The sequence below is a fragment of the Heterodontus francisci genome, chromosome 40, assembly GCF_036365525.1.
Source record: "Heterodontus francisci isolate sHetFra1 chromosome 40, sHetFra1.hap1, whole genome shotgun sequence".
Classification (NCBI taxonomy): Eukaryota; Metazoa; Chordata; class Chondrichthyes; order Heterodontiformes; family Heterodontidae; genus Heterodontus; species Heterodontus francisci.
Window position 1 is genome coordinate 652,554 of NC_090410.1, and position 25,841 is coordinate 678,394.

The 25,841-nt window shown below is 45.7% G+C and overlaps 1 protein-coding gene across 3 annotated transcripts in view; it reads right to left on the reverse strand.

Annotated features, from left to right (window-relative positions):
• Nucleotides 1-25,841, reverse strand: part of LOC137352973 (latent-transforming growth factor beta-binding protein 4-like) — a 228,162-nt gene that overhangs the window by 100,675 nt on the left and 101,646 nt on the right. For all 3 annotated transcript variants that reach the window (XM_068018807.1, XM_068018808.1, XM_068018806.1), the window contains one exon: nucleotides 19,261-19,338. In XM_068018807.1, the coding sequence (XP_067874908.1) occupies nucleotides 19,261-19,338 (78 nt within the window). The remainder of the gene's footprint in view (nucleotides 1-19,260; nucleotides 19,339-25,841) is intronic.

The window sequence follows — 25,841 nt, forward strand, 5'->3', positions numbered from 1 at the left end:
AACTGTACAGAGTCACTGTTTATTCAGGATGAGGGTCACTAATTGTGTAACTGTACAGAGTCACTGTTTATTCAGGGTGAGGGTCACTCACTGTGTAACTGTACAGAGTCACTGTTCATTCAGGGTGAGGATCACTGACTGTGTAACTGTACAGAGTCACTGTTTATTCAGGGTGAGGGTCACTAATTGTGTAACTGTATAGAGTGACTGTTTATTCAAGGTGAGGGTCACTCACTGTGTAACTGTACAGAGTCACTGTTTATTCAGGGTGAGGATCACTCACTGTGTAACTGTACAGAGTCACTGTTTATTCAGGGTGAGGGTCACTCACTGTGTAACTGTACAGAGTGACTGTTTATTCAGGGTGAGGGTCACTCAATGTATAATTGTACAGAGACACTGTTTATTCAGGGTGAGGATCACTAATTGTGTAACTGTATAGAGTGACTGTTTATTCAAGGTGAGGGTCACTCACTGTGTAACTGTACAGAGTCACTGTTTATTCAGGGTGAGGATCACTCACTGTGTAACTGTACAGAGTCAGTGCTTATTCAGGGTGAGGGTCACTAATTGTGTAACTGTACAGAGACACTGTTTATTCAGGGTGAGGATCACTCACTGTGTAACTGTACAGAGTCACTGTTTATTCAGGATGAGAGTCACTCACTGTGTAACTGTACAGAGTCACTGTTTATTCAGGGTGAGGGTCACTCACTGTGTAACTGTACAGAGTGACTGTTTATTCAGGGTGAGGATCACTCACTGTGTAACTGTACAGAGTCACTGTTTATTCAGGTTAAGGGTCACTAACTGTGTAACTGTACAGAGACACTGTTTATTCAGGGTGAGGATCACTCACTGTGTAACTGTACAGAGTCACTGTTTATTCAGGATGAGGGTCACTAATTGTGTAACTGTGCAGAGTCACTGTTTATTCAGGGTGAGGGTCACTCACTGTGTAACTGTACAGAGTGACTGTTTATTCAGGGTGAGGATCACTCACTGTGTAACTGTACAGAGTCACTGTTTATTCAGGATGAGGGTCACTAATTGTGTAACTGTACAGAGTCACTGTTTATTCAGGGTGAGGGACACTCACTGTGTAACTGTACAAAGTCACTGTTCATTCAGGGTGAGGATCACTGACTGTGTAACTGTACAGAGTCACTGTTTATTCAGGTTCAGGGTCACTAACTGTGTAACTGTACAGAGACACTGTTTATTCAGGGTGAGGATCACTCACTGTGTAACTGTACAGAGTCACTGTTTATTCAGGATGAGGGTCACTAATTGTGTAACTGTGCAGAGTCACTGTTTATTCAGGGTGAGGGTCACTCACTGTGTAACTGTACAGAGTGACTGTTTATTCAGGGTGAGGATCACTCACTGTGTAACTGTACAGAGTCACTGTTTATTCAGGATGAGGGTCACTAATTGTGTAACTGTACAGAGTCACTGTTTATTCAGGGTGAGGGTCACTCACTGTGTAACTGTACAGAGTCACTGTTCATTCAGGGTGAGGATCACTGACTGTGTAACTGTACAGAGTCACTGTTTATTCAGGGTGAGGGTCACTAATTGTGTAACTGTATAGAGTGACTGTTCATTCAAGGTGAGGGTCACTCACTGTGTAACTGTACAGAGTCACTGTTTATTCAGGGTGAGGATCACTCACTGTGTAACTGTACAGAGTGACTGTTTATTCAGGGTGAGGGTCACTCAATGTATAATTGTACAGAGACACTGTTTATTCAGGGTGAGGATCACTAACTGTGTAACTGTACAGAGTCACTGCTTATTCAGGGTGAGGGTCACTAATTGTGTAACTGTACAGAGTCACTGTTCATTCAGGGAGAGGGTCACTCAATGTGTAACTGTACAGAGACACTGTTTATTCAGGGTGAGGATCACTCACTCTGTAACTGTACAGAGTCACTGTTTATTCAGGGTGAGGGTCACTCAATGTGTAACTGTACAGAGACACTGTTTATTCAGGGTGAGGATCACTAACTGTGTAACTGTACAGAGTCACTGTTTATTCAGGGTGAGGATCACTCACTGTGTAACTGTACAGAGTCACTGTTTATTCAGGGTGAGGGTCACTAATTGTGTAACTGTACAGAGTCACTGTTTATTCAGGGTGAGGATCACTCACTGTGTAACTGTACAGAGTGACTGTTTATTCAAGGTGAGGGTCACTCACTGTGTAACTGTACAGTCACTGTTTATTCAGGTTAAGGGTCACTAACTGTGTAACTGTACAGAGACACTGTTTATTCAGGGTGAGGATCACTCACTGTGTAACTGTACAGAGTCACTGTTTATTCAGGGTGAGGGTCACTCACTGTGTAACTGTACAGAGTGACTGTTTATTCAGGGTGAGGGTCACTCAATGTGTAACTGTGCAGAGTCACTGTTTATTTAGGGTGAGGGTCACTCACTGTGTAACTGTACAGAGTGACTGTTTATTCAGGGTGAGGATCACTCACTGTGTAACTGTACAGAGTCACTGTTTATTCAGGATGAGGGTCACTAATTGTGTAACTGTACAGAGTCACTGTTTATTCAGGGTGAGGGTCACTCACTGTGTAACTGTACAGAGTCACTGTTCATTCAGGGTGAGGATCACTGACTGTGTAACTGTACAGAGTCACTGTTTATTCAGGGTGAGGGTCACTAATTGTGTAACTGTATAGAGTGACTGTTTATTCAAGGTGAGGGTCACTCACTGTGTAACTGTACAGAGTCACTGTTTATTCAGGGTGAGGATCACTCACTGTGTAACTGTACAGAGTCACTGTTTATTCAGGGTGAGGGTCACTCACTGTGTAACTGTACAGAGTGACTGTTTATTCAGGGTGAGGGTCACTCAATGTATAATTGTACAGAGACACTGTTTATTCAGGGTGAGGATCACTAACTGTGTAACTGTACAGAGTCACTGCTTATTCAGGGTGAGGGTCACTAATTGTGTAACTGTACAGAGTCACTGTTTATTCAGGGTGAGGGTCACTCACTGTGTAACTGTACAGAGTCACTGTTTATTCAGGATGAGGGTCACTAATTGTGTAACTGTACAGAGTCACTGTTTATTCAGGGTGAGGGTCACTCACTGTGTAACTGTACACAGTCACTGTTCATTCAGGGTGAGGATCACTCACTGTGTAACTGTACAGAGTCACTGTTTATTCAGGGTGAGGGTCACTAATTGTGTAACTGTATAGAGTGACTGTTTATTCAAGGTGAGGGTCACTCACTGTGTAACTGTACAGAGTCACTGTTTATTCAGGTTAAGGGTCACTAACTGTGTAACTGTACAGAGACACTGTTTATTCAGGGTGAGGATCACTCACTGTGTAACTGTACAGAGTCACTGTTTATTCAGGATGAGGGTCACTAATTGTGTAACTGTGCAGAGTCACTGTTTATTCAGGGTGAGGGTCACTCACTGTGTAACTGTACAGAGTGACTGTTTATTCAGGGTGAGGATCACTCACTGTGTAACTGTACAGAGTCACTGTTTATTCAGGATGAGGGTCACTAATTGTGTAACTGTACAGAGTCACTGTTTATTCAGGGTGAGGGTCACTCACTGTGTAACTGTACAAAGTCACTGTTCATTCAGGGTGAGGATCACTGACTGTGTAACTGTACAGAGTCACTGTTTATTCAGGTTCAGGGTCACTAACTGTGTAACTGTACAGAGACACTGTTTCTTCAGGGTGAGGATCACTCACTGTGTAACTGTACAGAGTCACTGTTTATTCAGGATGAGGGTCACTAATTGTGTAACTGTGCAGAGTCACTGTTTATTCAGGGTGAGGGTCACTCACTGTGTAACTGTACAGAGTGACTGTTTATTCAGGGTGAGGATCACTCACTGTGTTACTGTACAGAGTCACTGTTTATTCAGGATGAGGGTCACTAATTGTGTAACTGTACAGAGTCACTGTTTATTCAGGGTGAGGGTCACTCACTGTGTAACTGTACAGAGTCACTGTTCATTCAGGGTGAGGATCACTGACTGTGTAACTGTACAGAGTCACTGTTTATTCAGGGTGAGGGTCACTAATTGTGTAACTGTATAGAGTGACTGTTCATTCAAGGTGAGGGTCACTCACTGTGTAACTGTACAGAGTCACTGTTTATTCAGGGTGAGGATCACTCACTGTGTAACTGTAAAGAGTGACTGTTTATTCAGGGTGAGGGTCACTCAATGTATAATTGTACAGAGACACTGTTTATTCAGGGTGAGGATCACTAACTGTGTAACTGTACAGAGTCACTGCTTATTCAGGGTGAGGGTCACTAATTGTGTAACTGTACAGAGTCACTGTTCATTCAGGGGGAGGGTCACTCAATGTGTAACTGTACAGAGACACTGTTTATTCAGGGTGAGGATCACTCACTCTGTAACTGTACAGAGTCACTGTTTATTCAGGGTGAGGGTCACTCAATGTGTAACTGTACAGAGACACTGTTTATTCAGGGTGAGGATCACTAACTGTGTAACTGTACAGAGTCACTGTTTATTCAGGGTGAGGGTCACTCACTGTGTAACTGTACAGAGTCACTGTTTATTCAGGGTGAGGGTCACTCACTCTGTAACTGTACAGAGTGACTGTTTATTCAGGGTGAGGTTCACTCACTGTGTAACTGTACAGAGTCACTGTTTATTCAGGATGAGGGTCACTAATTGTGTAACTGGACAGAGTCACTGTTTATTCAGGGTGAGGGTCACTCACTGTGTAACTGTACAGAGTCACTGTTCATTCAGGGTGAGGATCACTCACTGTGTAACTGTACAGAGTCACTGTTTATTCAGGGTGAGGATCACTCACTGTGTAACTGTACAGAGTCACTGTTTATTCAGGGTGAGGGTCACTAATTGTGTAACTGTACAGAGTCACTGTTTATTCAGGGTGAGGATCACTCACTGTGTAACTGTACAGAGTGACTGTTTATTCAAGGTGAGGGTCACTCACTGTGTAACTGTACAGTCACTGTTTATTCAGGTTAAGGGTCACTAACTGTGTAACTGTACAGAGACACTGTTTATTCAGGGTGAGGATCACTCACTGTGTAACTGTACAGAGTCACTGTTTATTCAGGGTGAGGGTCACTCACTGTGTAACTGTACAGAGTGACTGTTTATTCAGGGTGAGGGTCACTCAATGTGTAACTGTGCAGAGTCACTGTTTATTTAGGGTGAGGGTCACTCACTGTGTAACTGTACAGAGTGACTGTTTATTCAGGGTGAGGATCACTCACTGTGTAACTGTACAGAGTCACTGTTTATTCAGGATGAGGGTCACTAATTGTGTAACTGTACAGAGTCACTGTTTATTCAGGGTGAGGGTCACTCACTGTGTAACTGTACAGAGTCACTGTTCATTCAGGGTGAGGATCACTGACTGTGTAACTGTACAGAGTCACTGTTTATTCAGGGTGAGGGTCACTAATTGTGTAACTGTATAGAGTGACTGTTTATTCAAGGTGAGGGTCACTCACTGTGTAACTGTACAGAGTCACTGTTTATTCAGGGTGAGGATCACTCACTGTGTAACTGTACAGAGTCACTGTTTATTCAGGGTGAGGGTCACTCACTGTGTAACTGTACAGAGTGACTGTTTATTCAGGGTGAGGGTCACTCAATGTATAATTGTACAGAGACACTGTTTATTCAGGGTGAGGATCACTAACTGTGTAACTGTACAGAGTCACTGCTTATTCAGGGTGAGGGTCACTAATTGTGTAACTGTACAGAGTCACTGTTTATTCAGGGTGAGGGTCACTCACTGTGTAACTGTACAGAGTCACTGTTTATTCAGGATGAGGGTCACTAATTGTGTAACTGTACAGAGTCACTGTTTATTCAGGGTGAGGGTCACTCACTGTGTAACTGTACATAGTCACTGTTCATTCAGGGTGAGGATCACTCACTGTGTAACTGTACAGAGTCACTGTTTATTCAGGGTGAGGGTCACTAATTGTGTAACTGTATAGAGTGACTGTTTATTCAAGGTGAGGGTCACTCACTGTGTAACTGTACAGAGTCACTGTTTATTCAGGTTAAGGGTCACTAACTGTGTAACTGTACAGAGACACTGTTTATTCAGGGTGAGGATCACTCACTGTGTAACTGTACAGAGTCACTGTTTATTCAGGATGAGGGTCACTAATTGTGTAACTGTGCAGAGTCACTGTTTATTCAGGGTGAGGGTCACTCACTGTGTAACTGTACAGAGTGACTGTTTATTCAGGGTGAGGATCACTCACTGTGTAACTGTACAGAGTCACTGTTTATTCAGGATGAGGGTCACTAATTGTGTAACTGTACAGAGTCACTGTTTATTCAGGGTGAGGGTCACTCACTGTGTAACTGTACAAAGTCACTGTTCATTCAGGGTGAGGATCACTGACTGTGTAACTGTACAGAGTCACTGTTTATTCAGGTTCAGGGTCACTAACTGTGTAACTGCACAGAGACACTGTTTATTCAGGGTGAGGATCACTCACTGTGTAACTGTACAGAGTCACTGTTTATTCAGGATGAGGGTCACTAATTGTGTAACTGTGCAGAGTCACTGTTTATTCAGGGTGAGGGTCACTCACTGTGTAACTGTACAGAGTGACTGTTTATTCAGGGTGAGGATCACTCACTGTGTAACTGTACAGAGTCACTGTTTATTCAGGATGAGGGTCACTAATTGTGTAACTGTACAGAGTCACTGTTTATTCAGGGTGAGGGTCACTCACTGTGTAACTGTACAGAGTCACTGTTCATTCAGGGTGAGGATCACTGACTGTGTAACTGTACAGAGTCACTGTTTATTCAGGGTGAGGGTCACTAATTGTGTAACTGTATAGAGTGACTGTTCATTCAAGGTGAGGGTCACTCACTGTGTAACTGTACAGAGTCACTGTTTATTCAGGGTGAGGATCACTCACTGTGTAACTGTACAGAGTGACTGTTTATTCAGGGTGAGGGTCACTCAATGTATAATTGTACAGAGACACTGTTTATTCAGGGTGAGGATCACTAACTGTGTAACTGTACAGAGTCACTGCTTATTCAGGGTGAGGGTCACTAATTGTGTAACTGTACAGAGTCACTGTTCATTCAGGGGGAGGGTCACTCAATGTGTAACTGTACCGAGACACTGTTTATTCAGGGTGAGGATCACTCACTCTGTAACTGTACAGAGTCACTGTTTATTCAGGGTGAGGGTCACTCAATGTGTAACTGTACAGAGACACTGTTTATTCAGGGTGAGGATCACTAACTGTGTAACTGTACAGAGTCACTGTTTATTCAGGGTGAGGGTCACTCACTGTGTAACTGTACAGAGTCACTGTTTATTCAGGGTGAGGGTGACTCACTCTGTAACTGTACAGAGTGACTGTTTATTCAGGGTGAGGTTCACTCACTGTGTAACTGTACAGAGTCACTGTTTATTCAGGATGAGGGTCACTAATTGTGTAACTGGACAGAGTCACTGTTTATTCAGGGTGAGGGTCACTCACTGTGTAACTGTAAAGAGTCACTGTTCATTCAGGGTGAGGATCACTCACTGTGTAACTGTACAGAGTCACTGTTTATTCAGGGTGAGGATCACTCACTGTGTAACTGTACAGAGTCACTGTTTATTCAGGGTGAGGGTCACTAATTGTGTAACTGTACAGAGTCACTGTTTATTCAGGGTGAGGATCACTCACTGTGTAACTGTACAGAGTCACTGTTTATTCAGGATGAGGGTCACTAATTGTGTAACTGTACAGAGTCACTGTTTATTCAGGGTGAGGGTCACTCACTGTGTAACTGTACAGAGTCACTGTTCATTCAGGGTGAGGATCACTGACTGTGTAACTGTACAGAGTCACTGTTTATTCAGGGTGAGGGTCACTAATTGTGTAACTGTATAGAGTGACTGTTTATTCAAGGTGAGGGTCACTCACTGTGTAACTGTACAGAGTCACTGTTTATTCAGGGTGAGGATCACTCACTGTGTAACTGTACAGAGTCACTGTTTATTCAGGGTGAGGGTCACTCACTGTGTAACTGTACAGAGTGACTGTTTATTCAGGGTGAGGGTCACTCAATGTATAATTGTACAGAGACACTGTTTATTCAGGGTGAGGATCACTAACTGTGTAACTGTACAGAGTCAGTGCTTATTCAGGGTGAGGGTCACTAATTGTGTAACTGTACAGAGTCACTGTTTATTCAGGGTGAGGGTCACTCACTGTGTAACTGTACAGAGTCACTGTTTATTCAGGATGAGGGTCACTAATTGTGTAACTGTACAGAGTCACTGTTTATTCAGGGTGAGGGTCACTCACTGTGTAACTGTACACAGTCACTGTTCATTCAGGGTGAGGATCACTCACTGTGTAACTGTACAGAGTCACTGTTTATTCAGGGTGAGGGTCACTAATTGTGTAACTGTATAGAGTGACTGTTTATTCAAGGTGAGGGTCACTCACTGTGTAACTGTACAGAGTCACTGTTTATTCAGGTTAAGGGTCACTAACTGTGTAACTGTACAGAGACACTGTTTATTCAGGGTGAGGATCACTCACTGTGCAACTGTACAGAGTCATTGTTTATTCAGGATGAGGGTCACTAATTGTGTAACTGTGCAGAGTCACTGTTTATTCAGGGTGAGGGTCACTCACTGTGTAACTGTACAGAGTGACTGTTTATTCAGGGTGAGGATCACTCACTGTGTAACTGTACAGAGTCACTGTTTATTCAGGATGAGGGTCACTAATTGTGTAACTGTACAGAGTCACTGTTTATTCAGGGTGAGGGTCACTCACTGTGTAACTGTACAAAGTCACTGTTCATTCAGGGTGAGGATCACTGACTGTGTAACTGTACAGAGTCACTGTTTATTCAGGGTGAGGATCACTCACTGTGTAACTGTACAGAGTCACTGTTTATTCAGGGTGAGGGTCACTAATTGTGTAACTGTATAGAGTGACTGTTCATTCAAGGTGAGGGTCACTCACTGTGTAACTGTACAGAGTCACTGTTTATTCAGGGTGAGGATCACTCACTGTGTAACTGTACAGAGTGACTGTTTATTCAGGGTGAGGATCACTCAATGTATAATTGTACAGAGACACTGTTTATTCAGGGTGAGGATCACGAACTGTGTAACTGTACAGAGTCACTGCTTATTCAGGATGAGGGTCACTAATTGTGTAACTGTACAGAGTCACTGTTCATTCAGGGTGAGGGTCACTCAATGTGTAACTGGACAGAGACACTGTTTATTCAGGGTGAGGATCACTCACTCTGTAACTGTACAGAGTCACTGTTTATTCAGGGTGAGGGTCACTCAATGTGTAACTGTACAGAGACACTGTTTATTCAGGGTGAGGATCACTAACTGTGTAACTGTACAGAGTCACTGTTTATTCAGGGTGAGGATCACTCACTCTGTAACTGTACAGAATCACTGTTTATTCAGGGTGAGGGTTACTCAATGTGTAACTGTACAGAGACACTGTTTATTCAGTGTGAGGATCACTAACTGTGTAACTGTACAGAGTCACTGTTTATTCAGGGTGAGGGTCACTCACTGTGTAACTGTACAGAGTCACTGTTTATTCAGGATGAGGGTCACTAATTGTGTAACTGGACAGAGTCACTGTTTATTCAGGGTGAGGGTCACTCACTGTGTAACTGTACAGAGTCACTGTTCATTCAGGGTGAGGATCAATCACTGTGTAACTGGACACAGTCGCTGTTTATTCAGGGTGAGGATCACTCACTGTGTAACTGTACAGAGTCACTGTTTATTCAGGGTGAGGGTCACTAACTGTGTAACTGTACAGAGACACTGTTTATTCAGGGTGAGGATCACTCACTGTGTAACTGTACAGAGTCACTGTTTATTCAGGGTGAGGGTCACTCACTGTGTAACTGTACAGAGTGACTGTTTATTCAGGGTGAGGGTCACTCAATGTGGAATTGTACGGAGTCACTGTTTATTCAGGGTGAGGGTCACTCACTGTGTAACTGTACAGAGTGACTGTTCATTCAGGGTGAGGATCACTCACTCTGTAACTGTACAGAATGACTGTTTATTCAGGGTGAGGATCACTCACTGTGTAACTGTACAGAGTCACTGTTTATTCAGGATGAGGGTCACTAATTGTGTAACTGTACAGAGTCACTGTTTATTCAGGGTGAGGTTCACTCACTGTGTAACTGTACACAGTCACTGTTCATTCAGGGTGAGGATCACTCACTGTGTAACTGTACAGAGTCACTGTTTATTCAGGATGAGGGTCACTAATTGTGTAACTGTACAGAGTCACTGTTTATTCAGGGTGAGGGTCACTCACTGTGTAACTGTACAGAGTCACTGTTTATTCAGGGTGAGGGTCACTAATTGTGTAACTGTATAGAGTGACTGTTTATTCAAGGTGAGGTTCAATCATTGTGTAACTGTACAGAGACACTGTTTATTCAGGGTGAGGTTCACTCACTGTGTAACTGTACAGAGTCACTGTTTATTCAGGATGAGGGTCACTAATTGTGTAACTGTGCAGAGTCACTGTTTATTCAGGGTGAGGGTCACTCACTGTGTAACTGTACAGAGTGACTGTTTATTCAGGGTGAGGATCACTCACTGTGTAACTGTACAGAGTCACTGTTTATTCAGGATGAGGGTCACTAATTGTGTAACTGTACAGAGTCACTGTTTATCCAGGGTGAGGGTCACTCACTGTGTAACTGTACAGAGTCACTGTTCATTCAGGGTGAGGATCACTGACTGTGTAACTGTACAGAGTCACTGTTTATTCAGGGTGAGGGTCACTAATTGTGTAACTGTATAGAGTGACTGTTCATTCAAGGTGAGGGTCACTCACTGTGTAACTGTACAGAGTCACTGTTTATTCAGGGTGAGGATCACTCACTGTGTAACTGTACAGAGTGACTGTTTATTTAGGGTGAGGGTCACTCAATGTATAATTGTACAGAGACACTGTTTATTCAGGGTGAGGATCACTAACTGTGTAACTGTACAGAGTCACTGCTTATTCAGGGTGAGGGTCACTAATTGTGTAACTGTACAGAGTCACTGTTCATTCAGGGTGAGGGTCACTCAATGTGTAACTGTACAGAGACACTGTTTATTCAGGGTGAGGATCACTCACTCTTTAACTGTACAGAGTCACTGTTTATTCAGGGTGAGGGTCACTCAATGTGTAACTGTACAGAGACACTGTTTATTCAGGGTGAGGATCACTAACTGTGTAACTGTACAGAGTCACTGTTTATTCAGGGTGAGGGTCACTCACTGTGTAACTGTACAGAGTCACTGTTTATTCAGGGTGAGGGTCACTCACTCTGTAACTGTACAGAGTGACTGTTTATTCAGGGTGAGGTTCACTCACTGTGTAACTGTACAGAGTCACTGTTTATTCAGGATGAGGGTCACTAATTGTGTAACTGGACAGAGTCACTGTTTATTCAGGGTGAGGGTCACTCACTGTGTAACTGTACAGAGTCACTGTTCATTCAGGGTGAGGATCAGTCACTGTGTAACTGTACAGAGTCACTGTTTATTCAGGGTGAGGATCACTCACTGTGTAACTGTACAGAGTCACTGTTTATTCAGGCTGAGGGTCACTAATTGTGTAACTGTACAGAGTCACTGTTTATTCAGGGTGAGGATCACTCACTGTGTAACTGTACAGTCACTGTTTATTCAGGTTAAGGGTCACTAACTGTGTAACTGTACAGAGACACTGTTTATTCAGGGTGAGGGTCACTCACTGTGTAACTGTACAGAGTCACTGTTCATTCAGGGTGAGGATCACTGACTGTGTAACTGTACAGAGTCACTGTTTATTCAGGGTGAGGCTCACTAATTGTGTAAATGTATAGAGTGACTGTTTATTCAAGGTGAGGGTCACTCACTGTGTAACTGTACAGAGTCACTGTTTATTCAGGGTGAGGATCACTCACTGTGTAACTGTACAGAGTCACTGTTTATTCAGGGTGAGGGTCACTCACTGTGTAACTGTACAGAGTGACTGTTTATTCAGGGTGAGGGTCACTCAATGTATAATTGTACAGAGACACTGTTTATTCAGGGTGAGGATCACTAAATGTGTAACTGTACAGAGTCACTGCTTATTCAGGGTGAGGGTCACTAATTGTGTAACTGTACAGAGTCACTGTTTATTCAGGGGGAGGGTCACTCACTGTGTAACTGTACAGAGTCACTGTTCATTCAGGGTGAGGATCACTAACTGTGTAACTGTACAGAGTCACTGTTTATTCAGGGTGAGGGTCACTCACTGTGCAACTGTAGAGAGTCACTGTTTATTCAGGGTGAGGATCACTGACTGTGTAACTGTACAGAGTCACTGTTTATTCAGGGTGAGGGTCACTAATTGTGTAACTGTATAGAGTGACTGTTTATTCAAGGTGAGGGTCACTCACTGTAACTGTACAGAGACACTGTTTATTCACGGTGAGGGTCACTCACTGTGTAACTGTACAGAGTCACTGTTCATTCAGGGTGAGGATTACTCACTCTGTAACTGTACAGAGTGACTGTTTATTCAAGGTGAGGGTCACTCACTGTGTAACTGTACAGACTCACTTTTTATTCAGGGTGAGGGTCACTCACTGTAACTGTACAGAGTCACTGTTTATTCAGGGTGAGGATCACTCACTGTGTAACTGTGCAGAGTCACTGTTTATTCAGGGTGAGGATCACTCACTGTGTAAATGTACAGAGTCACTGTTTATTCAGGGTGAGGGTCACTCACTGTGTAATTGTACAGAGTGACTGTTCATTCAGGGTGAGGATCACTCACTGTGTAACTGTACAGAGTCACTCTTTATTCAGGGTGAGGGTCACCAATTGTGTAACTGGATAGAGTGACTGTTTATTCAAGGTGAGGGTCACTCACTGTGGAACTGTACAGAGTCACTGTTTATTCAGGTTAAGGGTCACTAACTGTGTAACTGTACAGAGTCACTGTTCATTCAGGGTGAGGGTCACTCACTCTGCAACTGTACAGAGTGACTGTTTATTCAAGGTGAGGGTTACTCACTGTGTAACTGTACAGACTCACTTTTTATTCAGGGTGAGGGTCACTCACTGTAACTGTACAGTCACTGTTTATTCAGGGTGAGGATCACTCACTGTGTAACTGTACAGAGTCACTGTTCATTCAGGGTGAGGATCACTGACTGTGTAACTGTACAGAGTCACTGTTTATTCAGGGTGAGGGTCACTAATTGTGTAACTGTATAGAGTGACTGTTCATTCAAGGTGAGGGTCACTCACTGTGTAACTGTACAGAGTCACTGTTTATTCAGGGTGAGGATCACTCACTGTGTAACTGTACAGAGTGACTGTTTATTCAGGGTGAGGGTCACTCAATGTATAATTGTACAGAGACACTGTTTATTCAGGGTGAGGATCACTAACTGTGTAACTGTACAGAGTCACTGCTTATTCAGGGTGAGGGTCACTAATTGTGTAACTGTACAGAGTCACTGTTCATTCAGGGTGAGGGTCACTCAATGTGTAACTGTACAGAGACACTGTTTATTCAGGGTGAGGATCACTCACTCTTTAACTGTACAGAGTCACTGTTTATTCAGGGTGAGGGTCACTCAATGTGTAACTGTACAGAGACACTGTTTATTCAGGGTGAGGATCACTAACTGTGTAACTGTACAGAGTCACTGTTTATTCAGGGTGAGGGTCACTCACTGTGTAACTGTACAGAGTCACTGTTTATTCAGGGTGAGGGTCACTCACTCTGTAACTGTACAGAGTGACTGTTTATTCAGGGTGAGGTTCACTCACTGTGTAACTGTACAGAGTCACTGTTTATTCAGGATGAGGGTCACTAATTGTGTAACTGGACAGAGTCACTGTTTATTCAGGGTGAGGGTCACTCACTGTGTAACTGTACAGAGTCACTGTTCATTCAGGGTGAGGATCAGTCACTGTGTAACTGTACAGAGTCACTGTTTATTCAGGGTGAGGATCACTCACTGTGTAACTGTACAGAGTCACTGTTTATTCAGGTTGAGGGTCACTAATTGTGTAACTGTACAGAGTCACTGTTTATTCAGGGTGAGGATCACTCACTGTGTAACTGTACAGAGTGAATGTTTATTCAAGGTGAGGGTCACTCACTGTGTAACTGTACAGTCACTGTTTATTCAGGTTAAGGGTCACGAACTGTGTAACTGTACAGAGACACTGTTTATTCAGGGTGAGGGTCACTCACTGTGTAACTGTACAGAGTCACTGTTCATTCAGGGTGAGGATCACTGACTGTGTAACTGTACAGAGTCACTGTTTATTCAGGGTGAGGCTCACTAATTGTGTAAATGTATAGAGTGACTGTTTATTCAAGGTGAGGGTCACTCACTGTGTAACTGTACAGAGTCACTGTTTATTCAGGGTGAGGATCACTCACTGTGTAACTGTACAGAGTCACTGTTTATTCAGGGTGAGGGTCACTCACTGTGTAACTGTACAGAGTGACTGTTTATTCAGGGTGAGGGTCACTCAATGTATAATTGTACAGAGACACTGTTTATTCAGGGTGAGGATCACTAAATGTGTAACTGTACAGAGTCACTGCTTATTCAGGGTGAGGGTCACTAATTGTGTAACTGTACAGAGTCACTGTTTATTCAGGGGGAGGGTCACTCACTGTGTAACTGTACAGAGTCACTGTTCATTCAGGGTGAGGATCACTAACTGTGTAACTGTACAGAGTCACTGTTTATTCAGGGTGAGGGTCACTCACTGTGCAACTGTAGAGAGTCACTGTTTATTCAGGGTGAGGATCACTGACTGTGTAACTGTACAGAGTCACTGTTTATTCAGGGTGAGGGTCACTAATTGTGTAACTGTATAGAGTGACTGTTTATTCAAGGTGAGGGTCACTCACTGTAACTGTACAGAGACACTGTTTATTCACGGTGAGGGTCACTCACTGTGTAACTGTACAGAGTCACTGTTCATTCAGGGTGAGGATTACTCACTCTGTAACTGTACAGAGTGACTGTTTATTCAAGGTGAGGGTCACTCACTGTGTAACTGTACAGACTCACTTTTTATTCAGGGTGAGGGTCACTCACTGTAACTGTACAGAGTCACTGTTTATTCAGGGTGAGGATCACTCACTGTGTAACTGTGCAGAGTCACTGTTTATTCAGGGTGAGGATCACTCACTGTGTAAATGTACAGAGTCACTGTTTATTCAGGGTGAGGGTCACTCACTGTGTAATTGTACAGAGTGACTGTTCATTCAGGGTGAGGATCACTCACTGTGTAACTGTACAGAGTCACTCTTTATTCAGGGTGAGGGTCACCAATTGTGTAACTGGATAGAGTGACTGTTTATTCAAGGTGAGGGTCACTCACTGTGGAACTGTACAGAGTCACTGTTTATTCAGGTTAAGGGTCACTAACTGTGTAACTGTACAGAGTCACTGTTCATTCAGGGTGAGGGTCACTCACTCTGCAACTGTACAGAGTGACTGTTTATTCAAGGTGAGGGTTACTCACTGTGTAACTGTACAGACTCACTTTTTATTCAGGGTGAGGGTCACTCACTGTAACTGTACAGTCACTGTTTATTCAGGGTGAGGATCACTCACTGTGTAACTGTACAGAGTCACTGTTTATTCAGGGTGAGGATCACTCACTGTGTAACTGTACAGAGTCACTGTTTATTCAGGGTGAGGATCACTCACTGTGTAACTGTACAGAGTCACTGTTTATTCAGGGTGAGGGTCTCTCACTGTGTAACTGTACAGAGTCACTGTTTATTCAGGGTGAGGGTCACTCACTGTGTAACTGTACAGAGTCACTGTTTATTCAGGGTGAGGATCACTCACTGTGTAACTGTACAGAGTCACTGTTCATTCAGGGTGAGGGTCACTCACTGTGTAACTGTACAGACTCACTTTTTATTCAGGGTGAGGGTCACTCACTGTGTAACTGTACAGTCTCACTTTTTATTCAGGGTGAGGGTCACTCACTGTGTAACTGTACAGAGTCACTGTTCATTCAGGGTGAGGATCACTCACTCTGTAACTGTACAGAGTGACTGTTTATTCAAGGTGAGGGTCACTCACTGTGCAACTGTACAGACTCACTTTTTATTCAGGGTGAGGGTCACTCACTGTAACTGTACAGAGTCACTGTTTATTCAGGGTGAGGATCACTCACTGTGTAACTGTACAGAGTCACTGTTCATTCAGGGTGAGGATCACTCACTGTGTAACTGTACAGAGTCACTGTTTATTCAGGGTGTGGATCACTCACTGTGTAACTGTACAGAGTCACTGTTTATTCAGGGTGAGGGTCACTCACTGTGTAACTGTACAGAGTCACTGTTTATTCAGGGTGAGGGTCACTCACTGTGTAATTGTACAGAGTGACTGTTCATTCAGGGTGAGGATCACTCACTCTGTAACTGTACAGAGTGACTGTTTATTCAGGGTGAGGATCACTCACTGTGTAACTGTACAGAGTCACTGTTTATTCAGGATGAGGGTCACTAATTGTGTAACTGTACAGAGTCACTGTTCATTCAGGGTGAGGATCACTCACTCTGTAACTGTACAGAGTGACTGTTTATTCAAGGTGAGGGTCACTCACTGTGCAACTGTACAGACTCACTTTTTATTCAGGGTGAGGGTCACTCACTGTAACTGTACAGAGTCACTGTTTATTCAGGGTGAGGATCACTCACTGTGTAACTGTACAGAGTCACTGTTTATTCAGGGTGAGGGTCACTCACTGTGTAACTGTACAGAGTCACTGTTTATTCAGGGTGAGGGTCACTCACTGTGTAATTGTACAGAGTGACTGTTCATTCAGGGTGAGGATCACTCACTCTGTAACTGTACAGAGTGACTGTTTATTCAAGGTGAGGGTCACTCACTGTGCAACTGTACAGACTCACTTTTTATTCAGGGTGAGGGTCACTCACTGTGTAACTGTACAGAGTCACTGTTTATTCAGGATGAGGGTCACTAATTGTGTAACTGTACAGAGTCACTGTTCATTCAGGGTGAGGATCACTCACTCTGTAACTGTACAGAGTGACTGTTTATTCAAGGTGAGGGTCACTCACTGTGCAACTGTACAGACTCACTTTTTATTCAGGGTGAGGATCACTCACTGTGTAACTGTACAGAGACACTGTTTATTCAGGGTGAGGATCACTCACTGTGTAACTGTACAGAGTCACTGTTTATTCAGGGTGAGGGTCACTCACTGTGTAACTGTACAGAGTCACTGTTTATTCAAGGTGAGGGTCACTCACTGTGTAACTGTACAGAGTCACTGTTTATTCAAGGTGAGGGTCACTCACTGTGTAACTGTACAGAGACACTGTTTATTCAGGGTGAGGATCACTCACTGTGTAACTGTACAGAGTCACTGTTTATTCAGGGTGAGGGTCACTCACTGTGTAACTGTACAGAGTCACTGTTTATTCAAGGTGAGGGTCACTCACTGTGTAACTGTACAGAGACACTGTTTATTCAGGGTGAGGATCACTCACTGTGTAACTGTACAGAGTCACTGTTTATTCAGGGTGAGGGTCACTCACTGTGTAACTGTACAGAGTCACTGTTTATTCAGGGTGAGGATCACTCACTCTGTAACTGTACTGAGTCACTGTTTATTCAGGGTGAGGGTCACTCACTGTGTAACTGTGCAGAGTCGCTGTTTATTCAGGGTGAGGGTCACTCACTGTGTAACTGTACAGAGTCACTGTTTATTCAGGGTGAGGGTCACTCACTGTGTAACTGTACAGAGACACTGTTTATTCAAGGTGAGGGTCACTCACTCTGTAACTGTACAGAGTCACTGTTTATTCAGGGTGAGGGTCACTCACTGTGTAACTGTACAGAGTCGCTGTTTATTCAGGGTGAGGGTCACTCACTGTGTAACTGTACAGAGTCACTGTTTATTCAGGGTGAGGGTCACTCACTGTGTAATTGTACAGAGTCAGTGTTTATTCAAGGTGAGGGTCACTCACTGTGTAACTGTACAGAGGCACTGTTTATTCAGGGTGAGGGTCACTCACTGTGTAACTGTGCAGATTCACTGTTTATTCAGGGTGAGGGTCACTCACTGTAACTGTACAGAGTCACTGTTTATTCAGGGTGAGGATCACTCACTGTGTAACTGTACAGAGTCACTGTTTATTCAGGGTGAGGGTCACTCACTGTGTAACTGTACAGAGTCACTGTTTATTCAAGGTGAGGGTCACTCACTGTGTAACTGTACAGAGTCACTGTTTATTCAGGGTGAGGGTCACTCACTCTGTAACTGTACAGAGTCACTGTTTATTCAGGGTGAGGATCACTCACTGTGTAACTGTACAGAGTCACTGTTTATTCAGGGTGAGGGTCACTCACTGTGTAACTGTACAGAGTCACTGTTTATTCAAGGTGAGGGTCACTCACTCTGTAACTGTCCAGAGTCACTGTTTATTCAGGGTGAGGATCACTCACTCTGTAACTGTACAGAGTCACTGTTTATTCAGGGTGAGGGTCAGTCACTGTGTAACTGTACAGAGTCGCTGTTTATTCAGGGTGAGGGTCACTCACTGTGTAACTGTACAGTGTGACTTTATACTCAGCAAGGTAAGGATTGCTGAGTGTGTAACTACACCCCAAGTATATTACCAGGATCAGCCGAAGAAATTGTACAAGAATCTCTTCATTTGCTTCTAAATACTGCAGATACTGGAGCTGAACAGATTTCTGAACGGATTTGCTGCTCAGTTGCTGCCATCATGTGGCAACAGTCATGTGTTGCCAGAATGAAAGTCATTGTAAGTGAGACATGGCTTGATGTCGTCCTGCTGGAGGGAGAGGAATCGATGTTCTTTACATGGAACTGAAAAACCTTGCACTTGCTCTTCAATCTGCACAGCACCTTTCACACTGAGCACCATTAGAAGCTAAAGGGTGAAGAGAAGTCAAATTACAGCTGTAGTAATTGTCTTTTCAGAGGCCTTGAGGATGGGACAACATCAATGTATAGCAGATCGGGGAGCGGACGACAGATTGACCGTCGAATGAAGGTCGTGATTTAGCTCCAGTGGTTAGGAGACTTAAGTAACAACATTTCAATCATTGAGTTTCTGAGAACTTCCCAAAGAAGCAGGAAAATTATTCTGATTTTCCTGACTCCAGGGTCCAAGGGTTATCACCATTGATGAACTCACCTTTGTAGTTCCTTCCAAAAGACGGATGTGGGATGGAGAGGAATCCTCGTCCCTGAGGACACAGAGACTGATAGTCATCTGTAACAGAGGCAAGACACACAGGAGAAAAATTATTCAAGTTCTACAGACGCTAGATTCTGCATTTTGTTAATGATTGATTCTTCGGCTGTGGGCGTCACTGGCTGGGACAGTATTTGTTGCCCATCCCTAATTGCCCTTGAGAAGGTGGTGGTGAGCTGCCTTCTTGAATCGCTGCAGTCCATAAGGGGTAGGTACACCCTCAGTGCTGTTAGGAAGGGAGTTCCAGGATTTTGATCCAGTAACAGTGAAGGAACGGCGATATAGTTCCAAGTCAGGATGGTGTGTGACTTGCAGGGGAACTTGCAGGTGGTGGTGTTCCCATGCATCTGCTGCCCTTGTCCTTCTAGTTGGTAGAGGTTGCGGGTTTGGAAGGTGCTGTCTAAGGAGCCTTGGTGCATTGCTGCAGTGCATCTTGTAGATGGTACACACTGCTGCCACTGTGCGTTGGTGGTGGAGGGAGTGAATGTTTGTAGATGGGGTGCCAAGCAAGCGGGCTGCTTTGTCCTGGATGGTGTCAAGCATCTTGAGTGTTGGAGCTGCACCCATCCAGGCAAGTGGAGAGTATTCCATCACACTCCTGACTTGTGTCTTGTAGATGGTGGCAGGATGTATAGTGCATGTGTACCGGGTAGGGTGTACAGTGTGTGCGTACAGAGCAGTGTTCACAGTGTGTGCGTACAGAGCAGTGTTCACAGTGTGTGCCTACCAGGCAGGGTGTACAGTATGTGCATACTGGGCAGTGTTCACAGTGCGCGCGTACTGGTCAGGGTTTACAGTGTGTGCATACTGGGCAGGGTGTACAGCGTGTGCGTACCGGGCAAAGTGTACAGTGTGTGCGTACCGGGCGGTGTGTACAGTGTGTGCGTACCGGGCAGTGTGTACAGTGTGTGCGTATTGGGCAGGGTGTACAGTGTGTGCATACCGGGCAGTGTGTACAGTGTGTGCGTACCGGGCAGGGTGTACAGAGTGTGCGTACCGGGCAGAGTGTACAGTGTGTGCGTACCGGGCAATGTGTACAGTGTGTGCGTACTGGGCAGGGTGTACAGCGTGTGCGTACCGGGCAAAGTGTACAGTGTGTGCGTACCGGGCGGTGTGTACAGTGTGTGCGTACCGGGCAGTGTGTACAGTGTGTGCGTATTGGGCAGGGTGTACAGTGTGTGCGTACCGGGCAGTGTGTACAGTGTGTGCGTACCGGGCAGGGTGTACAGAGTGTGCGTACCGGGCAGAGTGTACAGTGTGTGCGTACCGGGCAGTGTGTACAGTGTGTGCGTACCGGGCAGGGTGTACAGAGTGTGCGTACCGGGCAGTGTGTACAGAGTGTGCGTACCGGGCAGGGTGTACAGAGTGTGCGTACCGGGCAGGGTGTACAGTGTGTGCGTACCGGGCAGGGTGTACAGAGTGTGCGTACCGGGCAAAGTGTACAGTGTGTGCGTACCGGGCAGGGTGTACAGTGTGTGCGTACCGGGCAGGGTGTACAGAGTGTGCGTACCGGGCAGGGTGCACAGTGTGTGCGTACCGGGCAGTGTGTACAGTGTGTGCGTACCGGGCAGGGTGTACAGAGTGTGCGTACCGGGCAGTGTGTACAGTGTGTGCGTACCGGGCAGTGTGTACAGTGTGTGCGTACCGGGCAGGATGTACAGAGTGTGCGTACCGGGCAGTGTGTACAGTGTGTGCGTACCGGGCAGGGTGTACAGAGTGTGTGTACCGGGCAGGGTGTACAGTGTGTGCGTACCGGGCAGGGTGTACAGTGTGTGCGTACCGGGCAGGATGTACAGAGTGTGCGTACCGGGCAGGGTGTACAGAGTGTGCGTACCGGGCAGGGTGTACAGTGTGTGCGTACCGGGCAGTGTGTACAGTGTGTGCGTACCGGGCAGGGTGTACAGAGTGTGCGTACCAGGCAGGGTGTACAGTGTGTGCGTACCGGGCAGGGTGTACAGAGTGTGCGTACCTGGCAGGGTGTACAGTGTGTGCGTACCGGGCAGTGTGTACAGTGTGTGCGTACCGGGCAAAGTGTACAGTGTGTGCGTACCGGGCAGGGTGTACAGAGTGTGCGTACCGGGCAGTGTGTACAGTGTGTGCGTACCGGGCAGGGTGTACAGAGTGTGCGTACCGGGCAGTGTGTACAGTGTGTGCGTACCGGGCAGTGTGTACAGTGTGTGCGTACCGGGCAGTGTGTACAGTGTGTGCGTACCGGGCAGGGTGTACAGAGTGTGCGTACCGGGCAGTGTGTACAGTGTGTGCGTACCAGGCAGGGTGTACAGAGTGTGCCAACCGGGCAGGGTGTAGAGTGTGTGCGTACCGGGCAGGATGTACAGACTGTGCGTACCGGGCAGGGTGTACAGTGTGTGCGTACTGGGCAGGATGTACAGAGTGTGCGTACCGGGCAGGGTGTACCGTGTGTGCGTACCGGGCAGGGTGTACAGAGTGTGCGTACCCGGCAGTGTGTACAGTGTGTGCGTACCGGGCAGGGTGTACAGTGTGTGCGTACCGGGCAGGATGTACAGAGTGTGCGTACCGGGCAGGGTGTACAGTGTGTGCGTACCGGGCAGGGTGTACAGAGTGTGCGTACCGGGCAGTGTGCACAGTGTGTGCGTACCGGGCAGGGTGCACAGTGTGTGCGTACGTACCGGGCAGGGTGTAGTGGTATTGTCACTGGACTAGTTAACCAGAGACCCAGGGTATTGCTCTGGAGACATGGGTTCAAATCCCACCACAGCAGAAGGTGGAATTCTGGAAGGTTTCATCTAATGATGGCCATGAAACATTGTCGATTGTTGTACTAATGGTTCACTAATGTCCTTTCGGGAAGGAAATCTGCTGTCCTTACCTGGTCTGGCCTACATGTGACTCCAGACCCACAGCAATGTGGTTAACTCTTACATGCCCTCTTAAATGGCCTAGCAAGACACTCAGTTGTACCTAACTGCTACGAAGTCAATAAACAGGAATGAAACCGGACGGACCTCCCGGCATCGACCTAGGCACCGGAAACGACAACAGCAAACCCAGCCCTGTTGACCCTGCAAAATCCACCTTACTAACATCTGGGGGCTTGTGCCAAAGTTGGGAGAGCTGTCCCACAGACCAGTCAAGCAACAGCCTGACATAGTCATACTCACGGAATCATACCTTACAGACAATGTCCCAGACACTGCAATCACCATCCCCGGGTATGTCCCGTCCCACCGGCAGGACAGACCCAGCAGAGGTGGTGGCACAGTGGTCTACAGTCAGGAGGGAGTTGCCCTGGGAGTCCTTAACAACAACTCCGAACTCCATCAAGTCTCATGGTATCAGGTCAAACATGGGCAAGGAAACCTCCTACTGATTACCACCTACCGCCCTCCCTAAGCTGATGAGTCAGTACTCCTCCATGTTGAACAGCTCTTGGAGGAAGCACTGAGGGTGGCACGGGCACAAAATGTACTCTGGGTGGGGGACTTCAATGTCCATCACCAAGAGTGGCTCGGTAGCAACACTACTGACCGAGCTGGCGGAGTCCTAAAGGACATATCTGCTAGACTGGGTCTGCAGCAGGTGGTGAGCGAACCAACAAGAGGGAAAAACATACTTGACCTCATTGTCACCAATCTGCCTGTCGCAGATGCATCTGTCCATGACAGCATTGGTAGGAGTGACCACTGTACAGTCCTTGTGGAGACGACGTCCTGCTTTCACATTGAGGAAACCCTCCATCGTGTTGTGTGGCTCTACCACTGTGCTGAATGGGATAGATTTCGAACAGATCTAGCAATGCAAAATTGGGCATCCATGAGGTGCTGTGGGCCATCAGCAGCAGCAGAATTGTACTCAACCACAATCTGTAACCTCATGGCCCAGCATATCCCCCACTCTGTCATTACCATCAAGCCAAGAGACCAACTCTAGTTCAATGAAGAGTGCAGGAGGGCATGCCAGGAGCAGCACCAGGCATACCTCAAAATGAAGTGTCAACCTGGTGAAGCTACAACACAGGACTACTTGCATGCCAAACTGCACAAGCAGCATGCGATAGATAGAGCTAAGCGATCCCATAACCAACGGATCAGACCTAAGCTCTGCAGTCCTGCCACATCCAGCCGTGAAAGGTGGTGGACAATTAAACAACTAACTGGAGGAGGTGGCTCCACAAATATTCCCATCCTCAATGATGGGGGAGCCCAGCACATCAGTGCGAAAGATAAGGCTGAAGCATTTGCAACAATCTTCAGCCAGAAGTGCCGAGTTGATGATCCATCTTGGCCTCCTCCTGAAGTCCCCAGCATCACAGATGCCAGACTTCAACCAATTCGATTCACTCCGCGAGATATCAAGAAACGACTGAAGGCACTGGATACTGCAAAGGCTATGGGTCCTGACAATATTCTGGCAATAGTACTGAAGACCTGTGCTCCAGAACTTGCCGTGCCCCTAGCCAAGCTGTTCCAGTACAGCTACAACACTGGCATCTACCCAGCAATGTGGAAAATTACCCAGGTATGTCCTGTACACAAAAAGCATGACAAATCCAACCTGGCCAATTACCACCCCATCAATCATCAGTAAAATGATGGAAGGTGTCATCAACAGTGCCATCAAGCAGCACTTGCTTAGCAATAACCTGCTCAATGACGCTCAGTTTGGGTTCCGCCAGGGCCACTCAGCTCCTGACCTCATCACAGCCTTGGTTCAAACATGGACAAAAGAGCTGAACTCAAGAGGTGAGGGTAGAGTGACTGCCCTTGACATCAAGGCAGCATTTGACCGAGTATGGCATCAAGGAGCCCTAGCAAAACTGGTGTCAATGGGAATCAGGGGAAAACTCTCCACTGGTTGGAGGCATACCTAATGCAAAGGAAGATAGTTGTGGTTGTTGGAGGTCAATCATCTGAGCTCCAGGACATCACTGCAGGAGTTCCTCAGGGTAGTGTCCTAGGCCTAACCATCTTCAGCTGCTTCATCAATGACCCTCCTTCAATCATAAGGTCAGAAGTGGGGATGTTCTCTGATGATTGCACAATGTTCAGCACCATTCGTGACCCCTCAGATACTGAAGCAGTCCGTGTAGAAATGCAGCAAGACTTGGACAATATCTAGGCTTGGGCTGATAAGTGGCAAGTCACATTCATGCCACACAAGTCCCAGGCAATGAACATCTCCAACAATGGAGAATCTAACCATCTCCCCTTGACATTCAACATCCTAGGGGCTACCATTGACCAGAAACTGAACTGGAGTAGCCATATAAATACCGTGGCTACAAGAGCAGGTCAGAGGCTAGGAATCCTGAGGCGAGTAACTCACCTCCTGACTCCCCAAAGCCTGTCCACCATCTACAAGGCACAAGTCAGGAGTGTGATGGAATACTGTCCATTTGCCTGGATGGGTGCAGCTCCAACAACACTCAAGAAGCTCGACACCATCCAGGACAAAGCAGCCAGCTTGATTGGCACCCCATCTACAAACATTCACTCCCTCCACTACCGCCGCACAGTGGCAGCAGTGTGTACCATCTACAAGATGCACTGCAGCAACGCACCAAGGCTCCTTAGACAGCACCTTCTAAACCCGCGACCTCTACCAACTGGAAGGACAAGAGCAGCAAATACATGGGAACATCACCACCTGCAAGTTCCCCTCCAAGTCGCACACCATCCTGACTTGGAACTATATCACCGTTCCTTCACTGTCGCTGGGTCAAAATCCTGGAACTCCCTTCCTAACAGCACTGTGGGTGTACCTACCCCAAATGGACTGCAGCGGTTCAAGAAGGCAGCTCATCACCACCTTCTCAAGGGCAAATAGGGATGGGCAATAAATGCTGGCATGGCCAGCGACGCCCACATCCCATGAATGAATTTTAAAAAATCATACCCATATTTTGTTTCTTTATTTGTTCCATTACCATCTGCTTTTCACTTGCACCATCATCCTTTTAGTCATTTAATCTCTCCTGCCTTCCACCCTATCAGAGACCTGCCCTCTTGTTCTTGCCCCCTCCTCCCTTTCCCTGCTCTGTACTTGCTTAAAACCTGTTACATCTCTAACATATTCCAGTTCTGATGAAAGGTCACAGACCTGAAATGTTAACTCTGTTTCTGTCTCCACAGATGCTGCCAGACCTGCTGAATGATTCCAGCACTTTCTTTTCATATTTCAGAATTCCAGCATTCTGTATTTTCCCAGTATTTTGCTTTTGTTTTAGTTACTGTGCCACGTGTAGGCAGAGTTACTGCAGAATAAAAGCAGAAAATGCTGGAAATACTCAGCAGGTCTGGAGATGGAAACAGAGGTAACGTTTCAGATTGATAACCTTCCTTCAGAGGATATTAGGGATCTTTGTTCATCAACTCTCTTTACCCTGTTATTTGTTAAACAAAGTTGTAATTTTTGCTTTCTCTAATTTGTTGGGACTGCAGTGTTTGACTCACTGTGCAAAGTCTGAAATTTACCTTTTACTTGTTTGAAACTGTCCGTTTGTCCTACTCTTACATTTTTTTATTTATAGGATTATCTTTAAC